The 13,224-nt window shown below is 55.7% G+C and overlaps 5 protein-coding genes across 5 annotated transcripts; 2 read left to right on the top strand and 3 right to left on the bottom strand.

The window, feature by feature from the left end:
- Positions 1 to 741: 741 nt before the first annotated feature.
- C8Q71DRAFT_304210 (uncharacterized protein) lies at positions 742 to 2,184 on the bottom strand. The gene is made up of 5 exons (XM_047917684.1): positions 1,722 to 2,184; positions 1,628 to 1,672; positions 1,357 to 1,576; positions 1,104 to 1,300; positions 742 to 1,047 (listed from the first exon to the last, which is right to left on the bottom strand). Exons 1-5 carry the CDS (start codon positions 2,040 to 2,042, stop codon positions 823 to 825), a joined length of 1,008 nt encoding a protein of 335 aa, XP_047774581.1. The 5' UTR covers positions 2,043 to 2,184; the 3' UTR covers positions 742 to 822.
- Positions 2,185 to 3,237: 1,053 nt separating this feature from the next.
- C8Q71DRAFT_726936 (NADH-ubiquinone oxidoreductase) lies at positions 3,238 to 5,029 on the bottom strand (the record flags this gene model as incomplete). The annotated part of the gene is made up of 6 exons (XM_047921806.1): positions 3,238 to 3,603; positions 3,660 to 3,768; positions 3,824 to 4,504; positions 4,554 to 4,717; positions 4,780 to 4,934; positions 5,005 to 5,029. The coding sequence occupies 6 exons, from the start codon at positions 5,027 to 5,029 to the stop codon at positions 3,238 to 3,240; spliced, it is 1,500 nt and encodes a 499-aa protein (XP_047774582.1).
- Positions 5,030 to 5,450: 421 nt separating this feature from the next.
- Positions 5,451 to 6,756, top strand: C8Q71DRAFT_782629 (uncharacterized protein). Its single transcript, XM_047924936.1, has one exon. The coding sequence runs from the start codon at positions 5,749 to 5,751 to the stop codon at positions 6,409 to 6,411; it is 663 nt and encodes a 220-aa protein (XP_047774583.1). The 5' UTR covers positions 5,451 to 5,748; the 3' UTR covers positions 6,412 to 6,756.
- On the top strand, positions 6,649 to 7,410 carry C8Q71DRAFT_675673 (uncharacterized protein; the record flags this gene model as incomplete). The annotated part of the gene is made up of 1 exon (XM_047919709.1): positions 6,649 to 7,410. A coding segment is annotated over one exon (762 nt), but the record flags the coding sequence as incomplete, so codon positions are not given.
- A 989-nt stretch (positions 7,411 to 8,399) lies between these two features.
- Positions 8,400 to 12,750, bottom strand: C8Q71DRAFT_782633 (glycoside hydrolase superfamily). Its single transcript, XM_047924937.1, has 21 exons — positions 12,493 to 12,750; positions 12,336 to 12,442; positions 12,166 to 12,276; positions 12,103 to 12,110; positions 11,878 to 12,046; positions 11,808 to 11,819; positions 11,665 to 11,752; positions 11,541 to 11,610; positions 11,359 to 11,482; positions 11,171 to 11,306; positions 11,076 to 11,120; positions 10,778 to 11,020; positions 9,866 to 10,722; positions 9,799 to 9,814; positions 9,660 to 9,745; positions 9,472 to 9,611; positions 9,383 to 9,413; positions 9,235 to 9,325; positions 8,915 to 9,179; positions 8,791 to 8,861; positions 8,400 to 8,736 (listed from the first exon to the last, which is right to left on the bottom strand). Exons 1-21 carry the CDS (start codon positions 12,720 to 12,722, stop codon positions 8,595 to 8,597), a joined length of 3,042 nt encoding a protein of 1,013 aa, XP_047774585.1. The 5' UTR covers positions 12,723 to 12,750; the 3' UTR covers positions 8,400 to 8,594.
- Positions 12,751 to 13,224: the final 474 nt, after the last annotated feature.

Below are 13,224 nucleotides of genomic sequence, written 5' to 3' on the forward strand. Positions count from 1 at the left end.
GAACTTCAAGGAATCCCAATGGGTCATCACAATCACGCAAATGACGACGAAGTCCACGGCACGGCTGCGCTACGCTATTTCACTGCACCCGGGAGATGTCTCGTCATCGATCACAGTCAAGATGCCAGGACGAGACTCCATTGTCGAAATAGTCTACGGATGGATGTCAAATGGAGGGATGGTGACGGCGAGAGCCAGGTCGTGTGATTCTCGGAAAGCATTGCTGTCGAAGTGATGTATCATACCCTGTCTACTTGTACACTGGCCGTTTAGAACTGACCTTTGGGGCGAGGGGTCGGAATATGTAATAAATGTCACTGGTGTATCGCCTTCTCAAGGCTAATTAAATGTGTATAATGTCAGCGTCTGGAGCACTACGACGTACATGTCGTGATTGACACGGCGGTGGCTAGGTGACTGGATCGCCGGTGAATAGTGGAAGGCCGTTCACAAGGAAACAGGTCAAATTCGAGGGGCATGCATATGTAATGCAGTCTTTACTTGGGCCCGTTCCTTAGACTGTCCTCGACGAAGGGGACGCGCACGGCGCCCAGGTCGACAATGTCCACACTCGGACGGGACAGGAGACATTGTTCCAATGTATACACCCTCATCTGGCGTAATGAGTGTACTATCCCAGCTACCAAAGACGTATACTAATAAACGTGAGGCTACAGGTATTCTACAAGTCAAAGCATCGTGCTGCAGTGATACAAATACAGGCGCGGCTAACATCACAACAACGGGTAAACGAGAGGCTAAGAGCACAACAAGCGGAATCAGTACGATGGACCAGGGGGTATTGTGTTACAGGAGTGGGTATCAACGGCCATCCTTTCCGTTGTCGACGCATATAGTCTCGAGGCGGACAACGATTGGTGACACAGCTCTGCTGCGGTCGATCGAAGTCACTTCCCGTGCCGCGTCTCTCCGTGCGTCCACCTCTCGGTTCCAGGACCGTGCAAAGGCAGGGCTCTGTTCCGCCGTGACACCTCGCCAGATCCGTATGATGATAAGGTCGAAAGTTATTCCCGCAAGCTCCACGCTCTGTCAGCGTCGAATGATGAGTACGTTGTCAATGAGGCAATGGGTCGTTGACTTACAAGATCACTGGTTCCGTAGTACGCGTTCGACTTTGCGAGTTCGACGATGACGCTGACTGTTACTGAGACGGTGTAGAGCAGCGCAGACTCTACAAAAATCCGGATGGTCTTGGTGACACGGTCTGTGCCAAGTGAATTACTCCTGTAGAATCCGGTGGTACCGTGGTGGACGCCCCAGATGCGATACACGATCAAGCCTGGGTACGATCGCATGAGAACGCCGACTGGCGAATACGGCATAGATAAGACATACCCGTGGCCAAGACATTCAAGACGAGGGTCATAACGTAGTAACCGACTAGGTACGGTCGTAGGCGTTGTTCGCCGGGTATCGAGCTCGACAGATGGAGGGTGGATAGGAGTTCAATGTCCATAACCGCGCAGGCGGTGGCGCCTAACCAAAGCAGTATAGGCACGGCAACGACGAAAAGGTGGACTTCCATGGATGTATAGACAATCCACAGTCGGGATATCTATAATTCAACTCAATATTGAGAGCCTCAGTATTCCAACAAAGCACGTACGAGTGCTGCATCAGAGATCGTGGCGCTTAATCGAGCCCAGACGCTCTGCAGGTTGGTTAGCACAGGGTGGTTCGCCATGTGGTGGTACACGTACCCGCATGACGTTGACCCAGTTCGACAAATCGTTGAACTGCGATTCCGCGCCGTCGGGACCCTTGTAGATCACGAAGGCATACAGATTGTGGTATAGATTGAAGGACACATCGAGCGTGCCGATTGCGAATAAGATGACCGCAACAGACATCCATGGCCACGACCTGGAGGGTTTCGAGGGGTCTCGGAGCCTCAGGAACCAGGTATACAGGCATTGTATGAAGGTGACCACGTGGATTCCATACGCAACGGCTTCCATGAACAGTGCGACCAGCTGAGCCTCTGTGATCGGGAACGAAGAGGAGTTGGTGGTCGACGACATTGTGGGCCTGATGCTGGGAAGGGTCGACACGGTGCGTGCGCTATCGCTGGCTCGTCGTTTTGTGGGCCGGCACGCTCTGCGGAGATGGCAAACGCCCCTGGGCGCGCTGCTAACGGTGTATGTAATGCGATAGATAGCTGTGGTTCCCTGCGAAGACGTCAGGTCCAAATACGGGCATCCTGCTCTGCAGCGAACTCTAATTGATTGCACCCGCCGTTCGTGGCGGCGTCTCCCTGCGCCGGCATCGAGCGCATGGATGTTCTGCGCATGCACAAGTTGGCCCGATGGGGGCACCTAGTAGGTCGTGTGCACGACACTCCTGCTGGGTACCTCGAAGACCCGAGAACTTCGGCTTGCGCGCGACATGCATACCACGTCTAGTGAGTGAACGGTACCGAGCCAAATAAGCAGGATCAACTCACAAGACAGCTCCGCGACAGCGCCTTGCGCGCTGCTGCCAGTGTCCGGGTCCAACGCACCACGCACCTGGCTACTAGGCTCACAAAAATGATGCTAATATCAGGCTGATATGATCGCGGTAATCACTGCGTCTCGTGCACCCCCGAAGGCACAACGAAATCAAGCATGAACGCGACATTAAACCAGTCATTAGTCCGTCAAGTTCGCATATGGATAGGCGGCTCGCGCATTTGCAGGCGCCCATCTGCCAGTGTCTCGAGCCGGGACAGACGCCACTGCAGTCGCACTATCTCGAAGACGACGTTGGCCACAGAATACTCACATGATTAGTATGTATACGACATTACGCCGTTCGGCCCTCGCCAGTAACATGTCGCCAACCTGATTCTGGAGATATTATGATCTTCGAGGTCTCAGAATGGACGTTCATTGACTGACCTGGGGACGTGTCCGCATCACTCTCGCCGGTCTTGACGTTGACCACGCGACAGATCATCATGTCCTGCTCATTCTAGGGACGTATCATAACGTGCGATGGAACGTGTCCAAGAAGCTCAACGCCAGAGTTGAGCGACCGGGCTGTGCGTGCGCCCATCCCTAGATCCTGTCCAGTGTCTTCCGCCGCCAACGCCAACGCACACGTACCGCCGGCACCCGTCAAGGAGGATAGTCAAGTCTGAAACTCTGTCATATAGCCACCAGAACTACATACATGCTGCGCGCGCATGCGTCCTTACTATACCTCTCTCGACCAACACTGCTGCCACCGTCTCGCTCACTGCTGTGCGGGTGGGGCGACCTCCGGCAGATTAGCGCCCATATTATCCGGGAGAGCAAGGGTGGGGTCCGTCTGGCTCTTGAGACGACCGCCAAAGAGCACCGTCCCGTTCTGCGCACGGAACTGCTCGATACGCTTCTCGACCTCCGGGCGGAAGTGACGCATGAGGCCCTGGATCGGCCAGGCGGCGGCGTCACCCAGCGCACAGATCGTGCGCCCCTCGACCTGCTTGGTGAGCTCGAGAAGCATGTCAATCTCGCGCTGGTGCCCCCGGCCCTCAACGAAGCGGTCCATCATGTTCATCATCCAGGTCGTGCCTTCTCGGCAGGGGGTACATTGGCCGCAGGACTCGTGTTTGTAGAACTAGGGCACGATGATAAGTCAATTGGAATCCGAGTGATGCAGAAGAGTCTACTTACATGAGCGAAGCGGGCAATGGCTTTGACGATATCGGTGCTCTTGTTCATTACGATAACCGCACCCGTTCCGAGACCAGACTGTAGGTCTTTAAGCGAGTCGTAGTCCATCCTGACGAAACACCATCAGTCCCGGCGGTAGAGTGGACGTTCCCATGTCAACTCACAGTGCTTCCTCACATTGCTTGATAGGCAGAACAGGAACGGAGCTACCACCGGGGATAATACCCAGGAGGTTGTCCCACCCGCCTACCACGCCGCCACAGTGCTTCTCGATGAGGTCCTTGAGTGGGATACTCATCTCCTCCTCGACGACACAAGGGTTGTTCACGTGTCCACTGATGCAGAACAACTTCGTACCCTGGTTCCGTGCACGACCGAAGCCCGCGAACCACGCAGAGCCTCGCCTGCAGATTGTCGGCGCGACCGCAACGGTCTCGACGTTGGCCACTGTGGTTGGGCAGCCGAACAAGCCCACGTCCGCGGGAAAGGGGGGCTTGAGGCGCGGCTTGCCCTGCTTGCCCTCAATGGACTCGATTAATGCTGTCTCCTCACCGCAGATGTACGCCCCTGCACCGCGATGCAGGTAGACATCGAAGGAGTAACCGCTGCCGCACGCGTCCTTGCCGATGAGGCCCGCCGCGTAGGCCTCGCTGATGGCTTGCTGGAGGTGGGCCGCCTCCTGGAAGAACTCGCCACGGATGTAGATGTACGCGGCGGTTGCGTTCATTGCACGACCAGCGACGAGACAGCCCTCGACCAACTTGTGCGGGTCACCACGCAAGATCTCCCGGTCCTTGCACGTTCCGGGCTCCCCTTCATCCGCGTTGACAACAAGGTAGCGAGGTCTGTAGAGAGTCAGGACACGGACTCCGTGTACGATGCAGAGGTACATACCTTGGGTCCTTCTCCCAGCCAGGCTTGTTCATGAAACTCCACTTCAAACCGCTGGGGAAACCAGCGCCTCCACGACCTCTGAGACCGGAGTCCTTGATGGTCTGGATGATCCACGAGTCGCCCTTCAGAACGATATCCTTCGTTTTGTGCCAGTCCCCCCGAGCCTGGATACGTCAGGGACGATATAGTGTCAACTGAGCGGTATCGTATAACAGCTGTATCTCACCTGTGCCCCCTTCAGCCCATGGTCATGTCTACAATACGCATTTGTGAAAATGCGGTCCTGGTCCTTCAGACCCCCGTATCGCCTGGGCGGTGGGTCCTGCACCGTCGCAAACGACCGCCGCAAGTTAAGCTTCGCCCGAAACGGCCTCGCTATTTCTATCAAAGTTATCATAGCTAATGTCAGTATTTGTGGACTCAACTCAGACTGAAGGAACTTGCGACTCACGCGAGGAGGAGGCCGGCCTGAACATCGTCGTGGTCGATGAGCAAAGGGTGTGTGGCGATTGGTCCAGCCGCCGCCGTATGACGGGCCAGCGACCGCAGGCGCTTACAGCTATACCCGGCCAACCCCGATCGCGCACGGTGAGCATCCGCGCCCAAATCACGCATGCAACTTGTTCGGTACTGAGCGCGCTGCGATACTGGATAATCGATCCACTGGTGCGGCCGAGCATTCCCAGCGAACCATTGCGTGAACGGTTCGCCCAAGTACTCCGATATCTGCGTCGTTGGCGGTCATCAACTCGAGTTCGAAACGAACACTGCCCAAATCACGCATGCAACTTGTTCGGTACTGAGCGCGCTGCGATACTGGATAATCGATCCACTGGTGCGGCCGAGCATTCCCAGCGAACCATTGCGTGAACGGTTCGCCCAAGTACTCCGATATCTGCGTCGTTGGCGGTCATCAACTCGAGTTCGAAACGAACACTGCTCGGGGGGAGCTTTGCAAAGATCGAACCCGAGAGGATCTCCTCGATAGAGAGCCGTCGACGCCGTTGGACGAGGTGGGACGACTACAAGACCCTCCTCTCGCTTACAGTATGGCTTCTCCGCTGGGAGGAGTCCCCTGCTGAGTAGTCGAGTAGGCGCGTCAGTATGGCTTCTCCGATGGGAGGAGTCCCCTGCTGGGTAGTCGGGCTAAGCCAATGACAGAGTGGACGACCTCAGGATCCGGCTATCTGTCAGTATGGCCTCTGCGCTGGGAGGGGCCCCCTGCTGCGTAGTCGGACTGAGCGGATGGTTATCCGTCCTCAGATGTACGGCGCTCGTACGAAAAGCTGTCCGTGCTCATATGTACGACAGCTCCCCGCGCGAGAAAGGGCCGCGAATGATAGCCCGGCTGCACTGGAGGTTCCAGACGGCTTGTCTCGCGGTCTGCGGCGGTTGCCTTGATGGATGTCGAAGGATTGATGCGGATGACGGCGTGCTCGCTACGGGCGCCTGCTGTCAACCGTGCTTCCCTCCCCTCATCTGCTTGTGTCTCTCGACGACCCAAACCGCTACAGACATAGACCGTACGCATCGGACGGCCTCCTGTACACTCCTTGGTCGAACACAGCATCCCGCGCGCCCGGGCCAACAGATAACGGCGGTCCCGTCCGACTGGGTGTCGGCGGCGCGTTCACCACAGCAGTCGCAAAGTCGCAATCGCCATACAGGCGGTCCGAGAGCGACGCGTGCGATGCCCGACAAGGGCGAGCGACAGGCTACACTGCCTCCATGGTCAACGAAGATTGTCTGCGACATGCCTGAGGCGACGCTTGCGACCATCCTTGTGCGGGGCTTGCGCCGCGACTGGCTGCTGGAGGAAAAGGGGGGACTCGAGGAGACATTATACGTCTACTGTTAAGTGTGCAATATATCTTCATGTCTATCCCTTGCGCGTGTCGTGTGATGCTGCACATTTAACACTCCCTACCGAGCGCAATGCCTGGGCCAAAGCTCTACATCGCGCATGCGCTCGCGCGCGAGTCGCATGGTCGCTCCGGTACAGCCAGCTTATGACTCGATGTGACTCACTCCTGACACGCCACCCCCTGTGGTCCTGTACAGTTGGTCCTGTACAGGCCCGCAGCCACTGTCAGCAGTCGCGAATGCGTGTCTGTCGGTGGAAGCATATGTGGCTGAGCTGCCGCCGTGGGCCGCTCTGACGCTGTACCAATCGCACGTTGACCCCCATCTCACTGGCGGCGCGGAGGTCGCCCCGTATGTACGGTTGTCCTCGTTGACGCTCCTCGAGTCCGTCCAGCATATCTATCTCCGACGCATGCTGGGGCTCAACCCTAGAGCAGTGACAACACCGCTGTTCACGGAGACTGGCCTATGGCCGATACGGTACCGCCGCCTGGCATTGGCGCTGCGGTTTGCCCTATACATAATTTCCCAACGCCCTCCGGTTCCCCTAGCAGCCCTGGCCGAGGCTCGCGCTATGGCAATTGCAGGGGCTGATTCATGGCTGGGTGATCTTCATCATGCTCTGCAGAGCCTACCGGTTCCGGTGGAGATGGACAAACATGCCGCTCTAACCGCTGACTACATCTCCAACATGCTAGAACGCCTCCGCATCTCCCTGGTGGAGCATCTACGACAGGAAATCGCGTTCTCACAACGCCTCGTCATGCTTGCCGCCCGCGCGTCGCGTGAGCCAGTACTAGAGCGCAGAGATTACCTGTCAATCACGAGGCGAGAGCACCGTGTGGCCCTCATCCGTCCGCTCGCGTCCGACCACCCGTTGGCGGTCGAACAAATGAGGCGCCGGACACCGCCAGTGCCTCGGGAGTGGAGAGTATGTCGCTTCTGCGCGCGACGTGGGTCAATTGAAGACGAGACGCATACCCTGCTGCGTTGTCCGGGAGCGGTGCTGGTGGAACCACGGAAACGGTTCATGGCCCAAGTGCTCTCGGTGCGCACAGATCTACGTGTCTCGCTGGCGACCACGCCTCTCGCCTTCTTGCGGAAGTCACGCGGGATGCGGACGCCGTCACTCATCTCGCGGAGTATGTCCATACCGTGTTTTTGCTCTGCGAAAATGTCCCCATGGTGGTGATCACTTCAGAGGAACAGCTCCTCCAGCTCTCGTAGCGAGCGCCTCGCAGTGTTGTCCCGCGTGAGACTACATCATCGCTGCAGCTTATGGAACTTATGGGCTACACTACTACAAGGTACAATGGTTTCGGAACGTCGTCACTGCGATCTTCGACCGATCTCATCCCGTGCGTTAGGTACCGTCATGCGAGCGCGTCAAGCGCACGGGGGACCTCAGGACAGCCAATGTCGGCCGACTTTCGCCTGGAACTGTGTGAGTTATATCAGATGGACGGGGGACCGCCACTGATGCCTGGAGGTTTTTCAGTATTTTCCTCCCTGGTTTTAACACGGAAATCCCGCCCAGCCATGTGTGGCTAGTGGGCCAAGGCTTGCTTTGACTCGGACGGCCGCGTCGGAAGAGGTGGTCTCTAGGGGCCTGTCGAAGATGGTGATGATTGGATGATGTCTTGTACTGTTCATGGTAGTGTAGCCGGTAGTACTATGGGTCGTGGTGTTGTAAATAGTGAGCGCTGTCACCGTCAAGACGCTGAGGATCGCACGTGCGCCTACAGCCGGTGGCTAAATGGATTCCTCCTCCTCCTCCTCCTCCGAGTGCCGCCACCTTATTTTCCCGGCACGTGCCTCCTGCCTCTTCGCCGCTCCTCAGCTACTCACACTGGTAACAGTCGCTTCACAGTACTGTGTGCTCAGCTAGCTACCAACGTGCACAAGGTGAATGAATATGTAGATCTCGCGGAATCCAGGATTCCCGATTACCCCACTCATACCATCTTACTTATTTGGTAACCGTTGCCAGTGCCAAAACTTTGGGCATTGGCCTTGCAACAGTTCAAGCGCTGGTGCGTGAACATCGCACATATATGGATACATTGAAAAGCAACAAGGTAACATATACAGCTCAAGGAACCCGACCAATGGAGGGTGCTAACTCACGGAGTTCGCTTGCCGTTCGCTGACACGGATGGCAGCTGCCTACGCTCATGGTTAGGCAACATCGCGGGGTGACCACGCAGGGTTGTTGGCGTGGATTGGGCCTACGCCTCCCTCAACCACGGCCTCGACAACCAGCTTGAGCGTGGGCGACACAGGTTCATCGGTGAGCGCCCAGACAGCCACCGCGACGGTGCTCAAGAGAACGTCAGCACAAAGTCCACTGTAACCGAGTCGTATGATTGCTCACTTAGTGCCCTGGTAGTCCAAGATGCCCGGAGGTACGGGGAACTTGGTTTGCGGCCCCATGTTGGCCACACGCTGATCGTCTGTCAGTCCACCAAAGTCACGTTTGCTGTCTAGTAGATGCGCACCTTGCCGTAGTTCCAACCGTTGACATATAGTAGCGCCCTGTAGGTCTGATTGCTTGTGTCGTAATGGAACGACAACATCGCATCTGTCTCCTGAGGAATGGACAGATCGAAGGTTGTTACAAAGAAGCCGATGCCGGGCCCGGAAAGACCTTCGGACAGATCGCGGCTCGTCCAGTTGGAGGTATCGTATCCTGGTAGGTGCCAGCCTTGGCGCTCGCCATATAGTCCTCCTTCATTCAGGACGCCGCGAACCTTGTCTGGGTACCTAGCACAGATGACGTTGAGGCGCAATATCAAAGGACGACAGTCGCGATGCCTACCCATTATAGCCACCAAACTTGCCTTGCACTCGCCATTCCGTGAAGTTTCCACTGTTTAACTGGAACCCAGAGATACCACGAGGCGATTTGGCTATGTATTCATGTAATGAGCAGTGATACGTCAGAGGCGCAACCTATCTTGACATACCGGAGTCTCCTTCATCGTTACCAGAATTATCCTGTAGAAATATCGGAGTCGTAAGAAGCGAAGGACCGTCTATACATGATGCGGCTTACCTGCACCACGGTGATAACATTTTCTTGGCTGATGAATATCGCGTCTTCGGGGAACGTATAGACAGCCGTCCTCTGCTCGCCCGAAACGCTCCACGTGGAATTGAGGAAGCGACCATTGAGCCAGACAGATCCAGCAAAGCCTGATCCGGATCAGTGAGTGCTCTTCTGTGGTTGGCTCGTTGGCTCACCAATACCACCAGTGATCGTGAGGTTGACGGAGGTTTCGGCGCCAGTCCCATTGAAGTGACCGCGCCAGAGGACAATGTTTTCACAACTGACCCACTGCATCAGATCAAAACTCACGCGCATATAGTGACCGAGTCTTACTATCCGTAGTCACAGCCTAAGAGTGGCTCAGCCATCGAAGGGGATACGAGACTAGAAGCGCACTCACCAAATAGGACTCGACCATCTCCGTACAGCATGGCGGGGGAAATGTTCGTAGTCGTGTGGTTCGCAACAACCCAATCGGCGTCAGAATAGTTCGTAGATACTTCGGGAAGACTATCAGCATACTTCCACCCCGTAAGCTCCGGGACGCTGATCGACTCTGGTGAGATGCTGGTCGAGATATTTGCAGCGAGGATGCCCTTTGACTGAGGCAGCACGGCGATGTCGGCGCCATTCCACGAGACAGATGTGACGTCCTCGGGTGCCACTACAGTGAGAACAACACTTTGGTTCAGATCGCCTCGCAAAGCGAGATGTCCGGACGAGATGCTGGCGTTGCGGACCAGGTAGGGTCCACCGACGAGCACGGTTTCGTTCGACCCGAACTGCCAGTAGTTGTTGAACGCGGTGGCACTCGATGACGGGATGACGGGTGCCCAGAACGTCGCAGCCGTGATAGGATCAGCGAACAATACGAGCTGTGTGTCGGACGCCCAGATCGGCACTGCGCCCTTGATGCCACGGAGCAGGCTGATAGTGACAGGACTCGACGTTGCGGCGGCACCACTGTGGAAGGATGCGACAGATGCGTTCGCGCGGTCTCCATTACCTGACAGGGTCAGGGAGACTTCGTGGGACTGATCAGAGTCGCCATAGAGGAAAAGAACATCGCGGTTGCCAATGGTACCAGCGAATAGGATGCTGGCTGTAGAGTAGAGAACGCTCGATTGCGCTCCGTATGAGTAGTCGGTCACGATGACCTTACTCTGGCGTCCATTGAGCGCGATCGAGTCGGCCTCCTGAGGCAAAGATAGCGTTCCAGCAGACGTGGGCACGGTAATGCGGAAGGTGATTTCCTCGCTGTGCTATCATATCAGCGTGCCCGCAAACATATCAGAGAACACTGTAGACTCACGTGGAACTGGTGTTCACTTGCCGTGCTATGTAGAAACCGGACGCAGTATCGGGGTTGCGTAGTAAGGTTACATAGACGTCCGAGCCGTTCACTGTTACACCTGGCATCGTCGTGTCGGTGTCGCCTACCCAATCAGTCTTATAGAAGTCGGGCGAGCTGCGCAAAAAAAGGCCTTGGCGCTTCAGCTCGTCATATTTGTCGCTGAGAGCTCGGGTCTCGCGGATGGGCGCGCCGTAATCGTAGCTGCAACCAGCCAGGGTCGATGAACAATACACGTAATACACAGACACGAACATACCTGCTGTAAACGGTAGGCTCGGGAAGCCCTCCCCAGCTCGTTCCGCTGAGACAGTGTCAGAGTGGAGCTGGTCAAGGAAATGAGCTAGTACCTACCCGAAGGTCATGTAGTACGACACAAGCTTCACATTCGCCGCCCAATTGTTCTTGTAGAACACATTCATGAAGTCCGGTCCTGTCAAAGTCTCACAGGCGTCGTACCCAGGTCCTCCCCAAGGGTCAAACGAGCCACCTGAAAGAGGACCCTAAGTCTCGCGGCGCAGCTTCAAACCAAATTTGCGTACCTTGGAATTCTGGCATGTACCAAGGCTCGCTTGGGTCGGTCGTCTCGTGGTACCCATGGTAGTCGGTAGGCAGAGGGCTCCATACATGTGGATTAGAGCAATCAAACCCGTTAGGATAGGCGTCCTGCGCATGGTTTCTGGTGAGCCGAGTCCTTTCGAAGGTCATATACAACGTGGCGTACCAGTCCATAGATGTCCACAGCGCCAGTCCCATTTACGAAGCTCTTTCCTTCTCCTGGGTCATTATATGTCCTACAATAGATTCTTGGTGAGTGGGCGAACCGATCAAGAAAACACCTAATTCACAGAGGAATCTGAACCCCGGAGCCCCGATAAGCATTCTCGAGCTGCTCAAAGTATGCGCCGCTTAGGGCCGATTGCGAGTATTCGTTGTCTTCAGAGCGCATCAGGGGACAACACGTCGTAATGACACGCACGACTTTACTCACCGATCTGGAGAACTGTGCCGTACAGCTATTAAGATCCATCTGCGGGTTCTGAACACAGGTGGGAACTTACGTAGAATTGGACCGCCATTCGTGACTTCATTCTCGACGACGCTCTCTGCGATCCCAGTAATGTAAGGAATCCACGCCTGATGGTAGTCGCTAGCGTTAGTGCGCAGTGTACCAGCGACTTGGCTTGTCGCCCAGAGAGCGAAGCCCCCCGCATTTGTTTCAGCGTTGATCTGACGGTGACCTCGTTGAGGCTCAAAGGTCACGAGCAAGAGAAGGAACATCTCACATATGGGCCTGTGCAATCAGTCATCACAATGTACGCTATTGGCGACTGAACTAGTATACGTACCGGGACGAAGAGTGATGAAGATACCCGCCTGCTTAGCAGCGTCATAGATGGGTTGTAAGGCTCTCCAATCATTGAAGTCAATAACCCCCGGGGAAGGATTAGATACGCCCCCTACATTGACGAGTTTGAGTGTGCATCATCGCTGTCAATATGTGATTGGAAAAACCTACAGTGGATATAGATGCTGGCGCCGTTTTGGCCGGCAGCAACCATCTTTTGAAAGATATCCAGCCAAAGGTCAGGAACGGGAAGACGAAAAGTGTGAAATTCGCCTGAGCTGCACGCCTTCATGAGCTCATAACCGACGTCGATGTACTCGGTACTCACTGCAGGAACATTCGCTGATCGTTGAAGAACAGGGTGTAGTTGTCCCATTGCACCAGCTGTGTGTAGTTATCCGACTGACGAGGAGGATCTGCCCGAAGGTGGATATTCTGGTAAGAGTTGGCACGACGCAGCTTCGCAGCTTGAGAGGCTACTATGAACGGGCTAGTGAGCATGACCAGGATAGCGAATATGATGGGCAACGCCCATGATGTGCACGTCTGCCGCAGCATTTTGGCAGGTCGTCGGCCATACAGACTCAGTTCCATCAGTTTATATATTCCAGCAAATTCAATAGCCCGCGCACTGGCACGCACAAGACATCCACGTCGACTCCGGCGACTCGCATCAGCTAGCTGCACATGACGCCGTCCCAGCCTTGACCTGGTGAACAACTTGAACTTGGCAGAGCCATGACGCAGCGATCCCGGCGGTTCGGAAACAGTCTGATTCTGATATGTATCTGAGAGTTAAGTCATATAAGGTGGAAGCTCGACATCAAGACGAGAGAAAGCTCACCACGAGCGACTAACACATCCGTAACACACTGCCATGAATGCGTAGGTACCTAGTAACCTACTACCTGCGCTTCAGAGCCACGGGCAGAACCACAGTTCTCACGCGGACGGTTGAGCTTGGTTTCTTGCTTGCGAAGGCTGGCACGATCGGCTCGGACCGAGGGCCGACTCCTCTACGGACGACCCATGGCCGATGGGATTGTAACTTACACAGCTC

Source organism: Rhodofomes roseus (assembly GCF_022264815.1).
Source record: "Rhodofomes roseus strain CIRM-BRFM 1785 chromosome Unknown C8Q71scaffold_26, whole genome shotgun sequence".
In the NCBI taxonomy this organism is placed as follows: Eukaryota; Fungi; Basidiomycota; class Agaricomycetes; order Polyporales; family Fomitopsidaceae; genus Rhodofomes; species Rhodofomes roseus.

Bases quoted from the DNA above. Each gene is read 5' to 3' on its own strand.
- C8Q71DRAFT_304210 (XM_047917684.1), bottom strand. From the start codon at position 2,042: ATGTCGTCGACCACCAACTCCTCTTCGTTCCCGATCACAGAGGCTCAG. The intron at 1,673-1,721 runs GTACGTGTACCA...ACCAACCTGCAG, and splicing joins ACTGGGTCAACGTCATGCGG to AGCGTCTGGGCTCGATTAAG. The intron at 1,301-1,356 runs GTATGTCTTATC...GATCGTACCCAG, and splicing joins CTTGAATGTCTTGGCCACGG to GCTTGATCGTGTATCGCATC.
- C8Q71DRAFT_782629 (XM_047924936.1), top strand. From the start codon at position 5,749: ATGGCCTCTGCGCTGGGAGGGGCCCCCTGCTGCGTAGTCGGACTGAGC.
- C8Q71DRAFT_782633 (XM_047924937.1), bottom strand. From the start codon at position 12,722: ATGCTGCGGCAGACGTGCACATCATGGGCGTTGCCCATCATATTCGCT. The intron at 12,277-12,335 runs GTAGGTTTTTCC...TCGTCAATGTAG, and splicing joins CGCCAGCATCTATATCCACT to GGGGCGTATCTAATCCTTCC. The intron at 8,737-8,790 runs GTGAGCAATCAT...CGTTCTCTTGAG, and splicing joins TTGGACTACCAGGGCACTAA to CACCGTCGCGGTGGCTGTCT.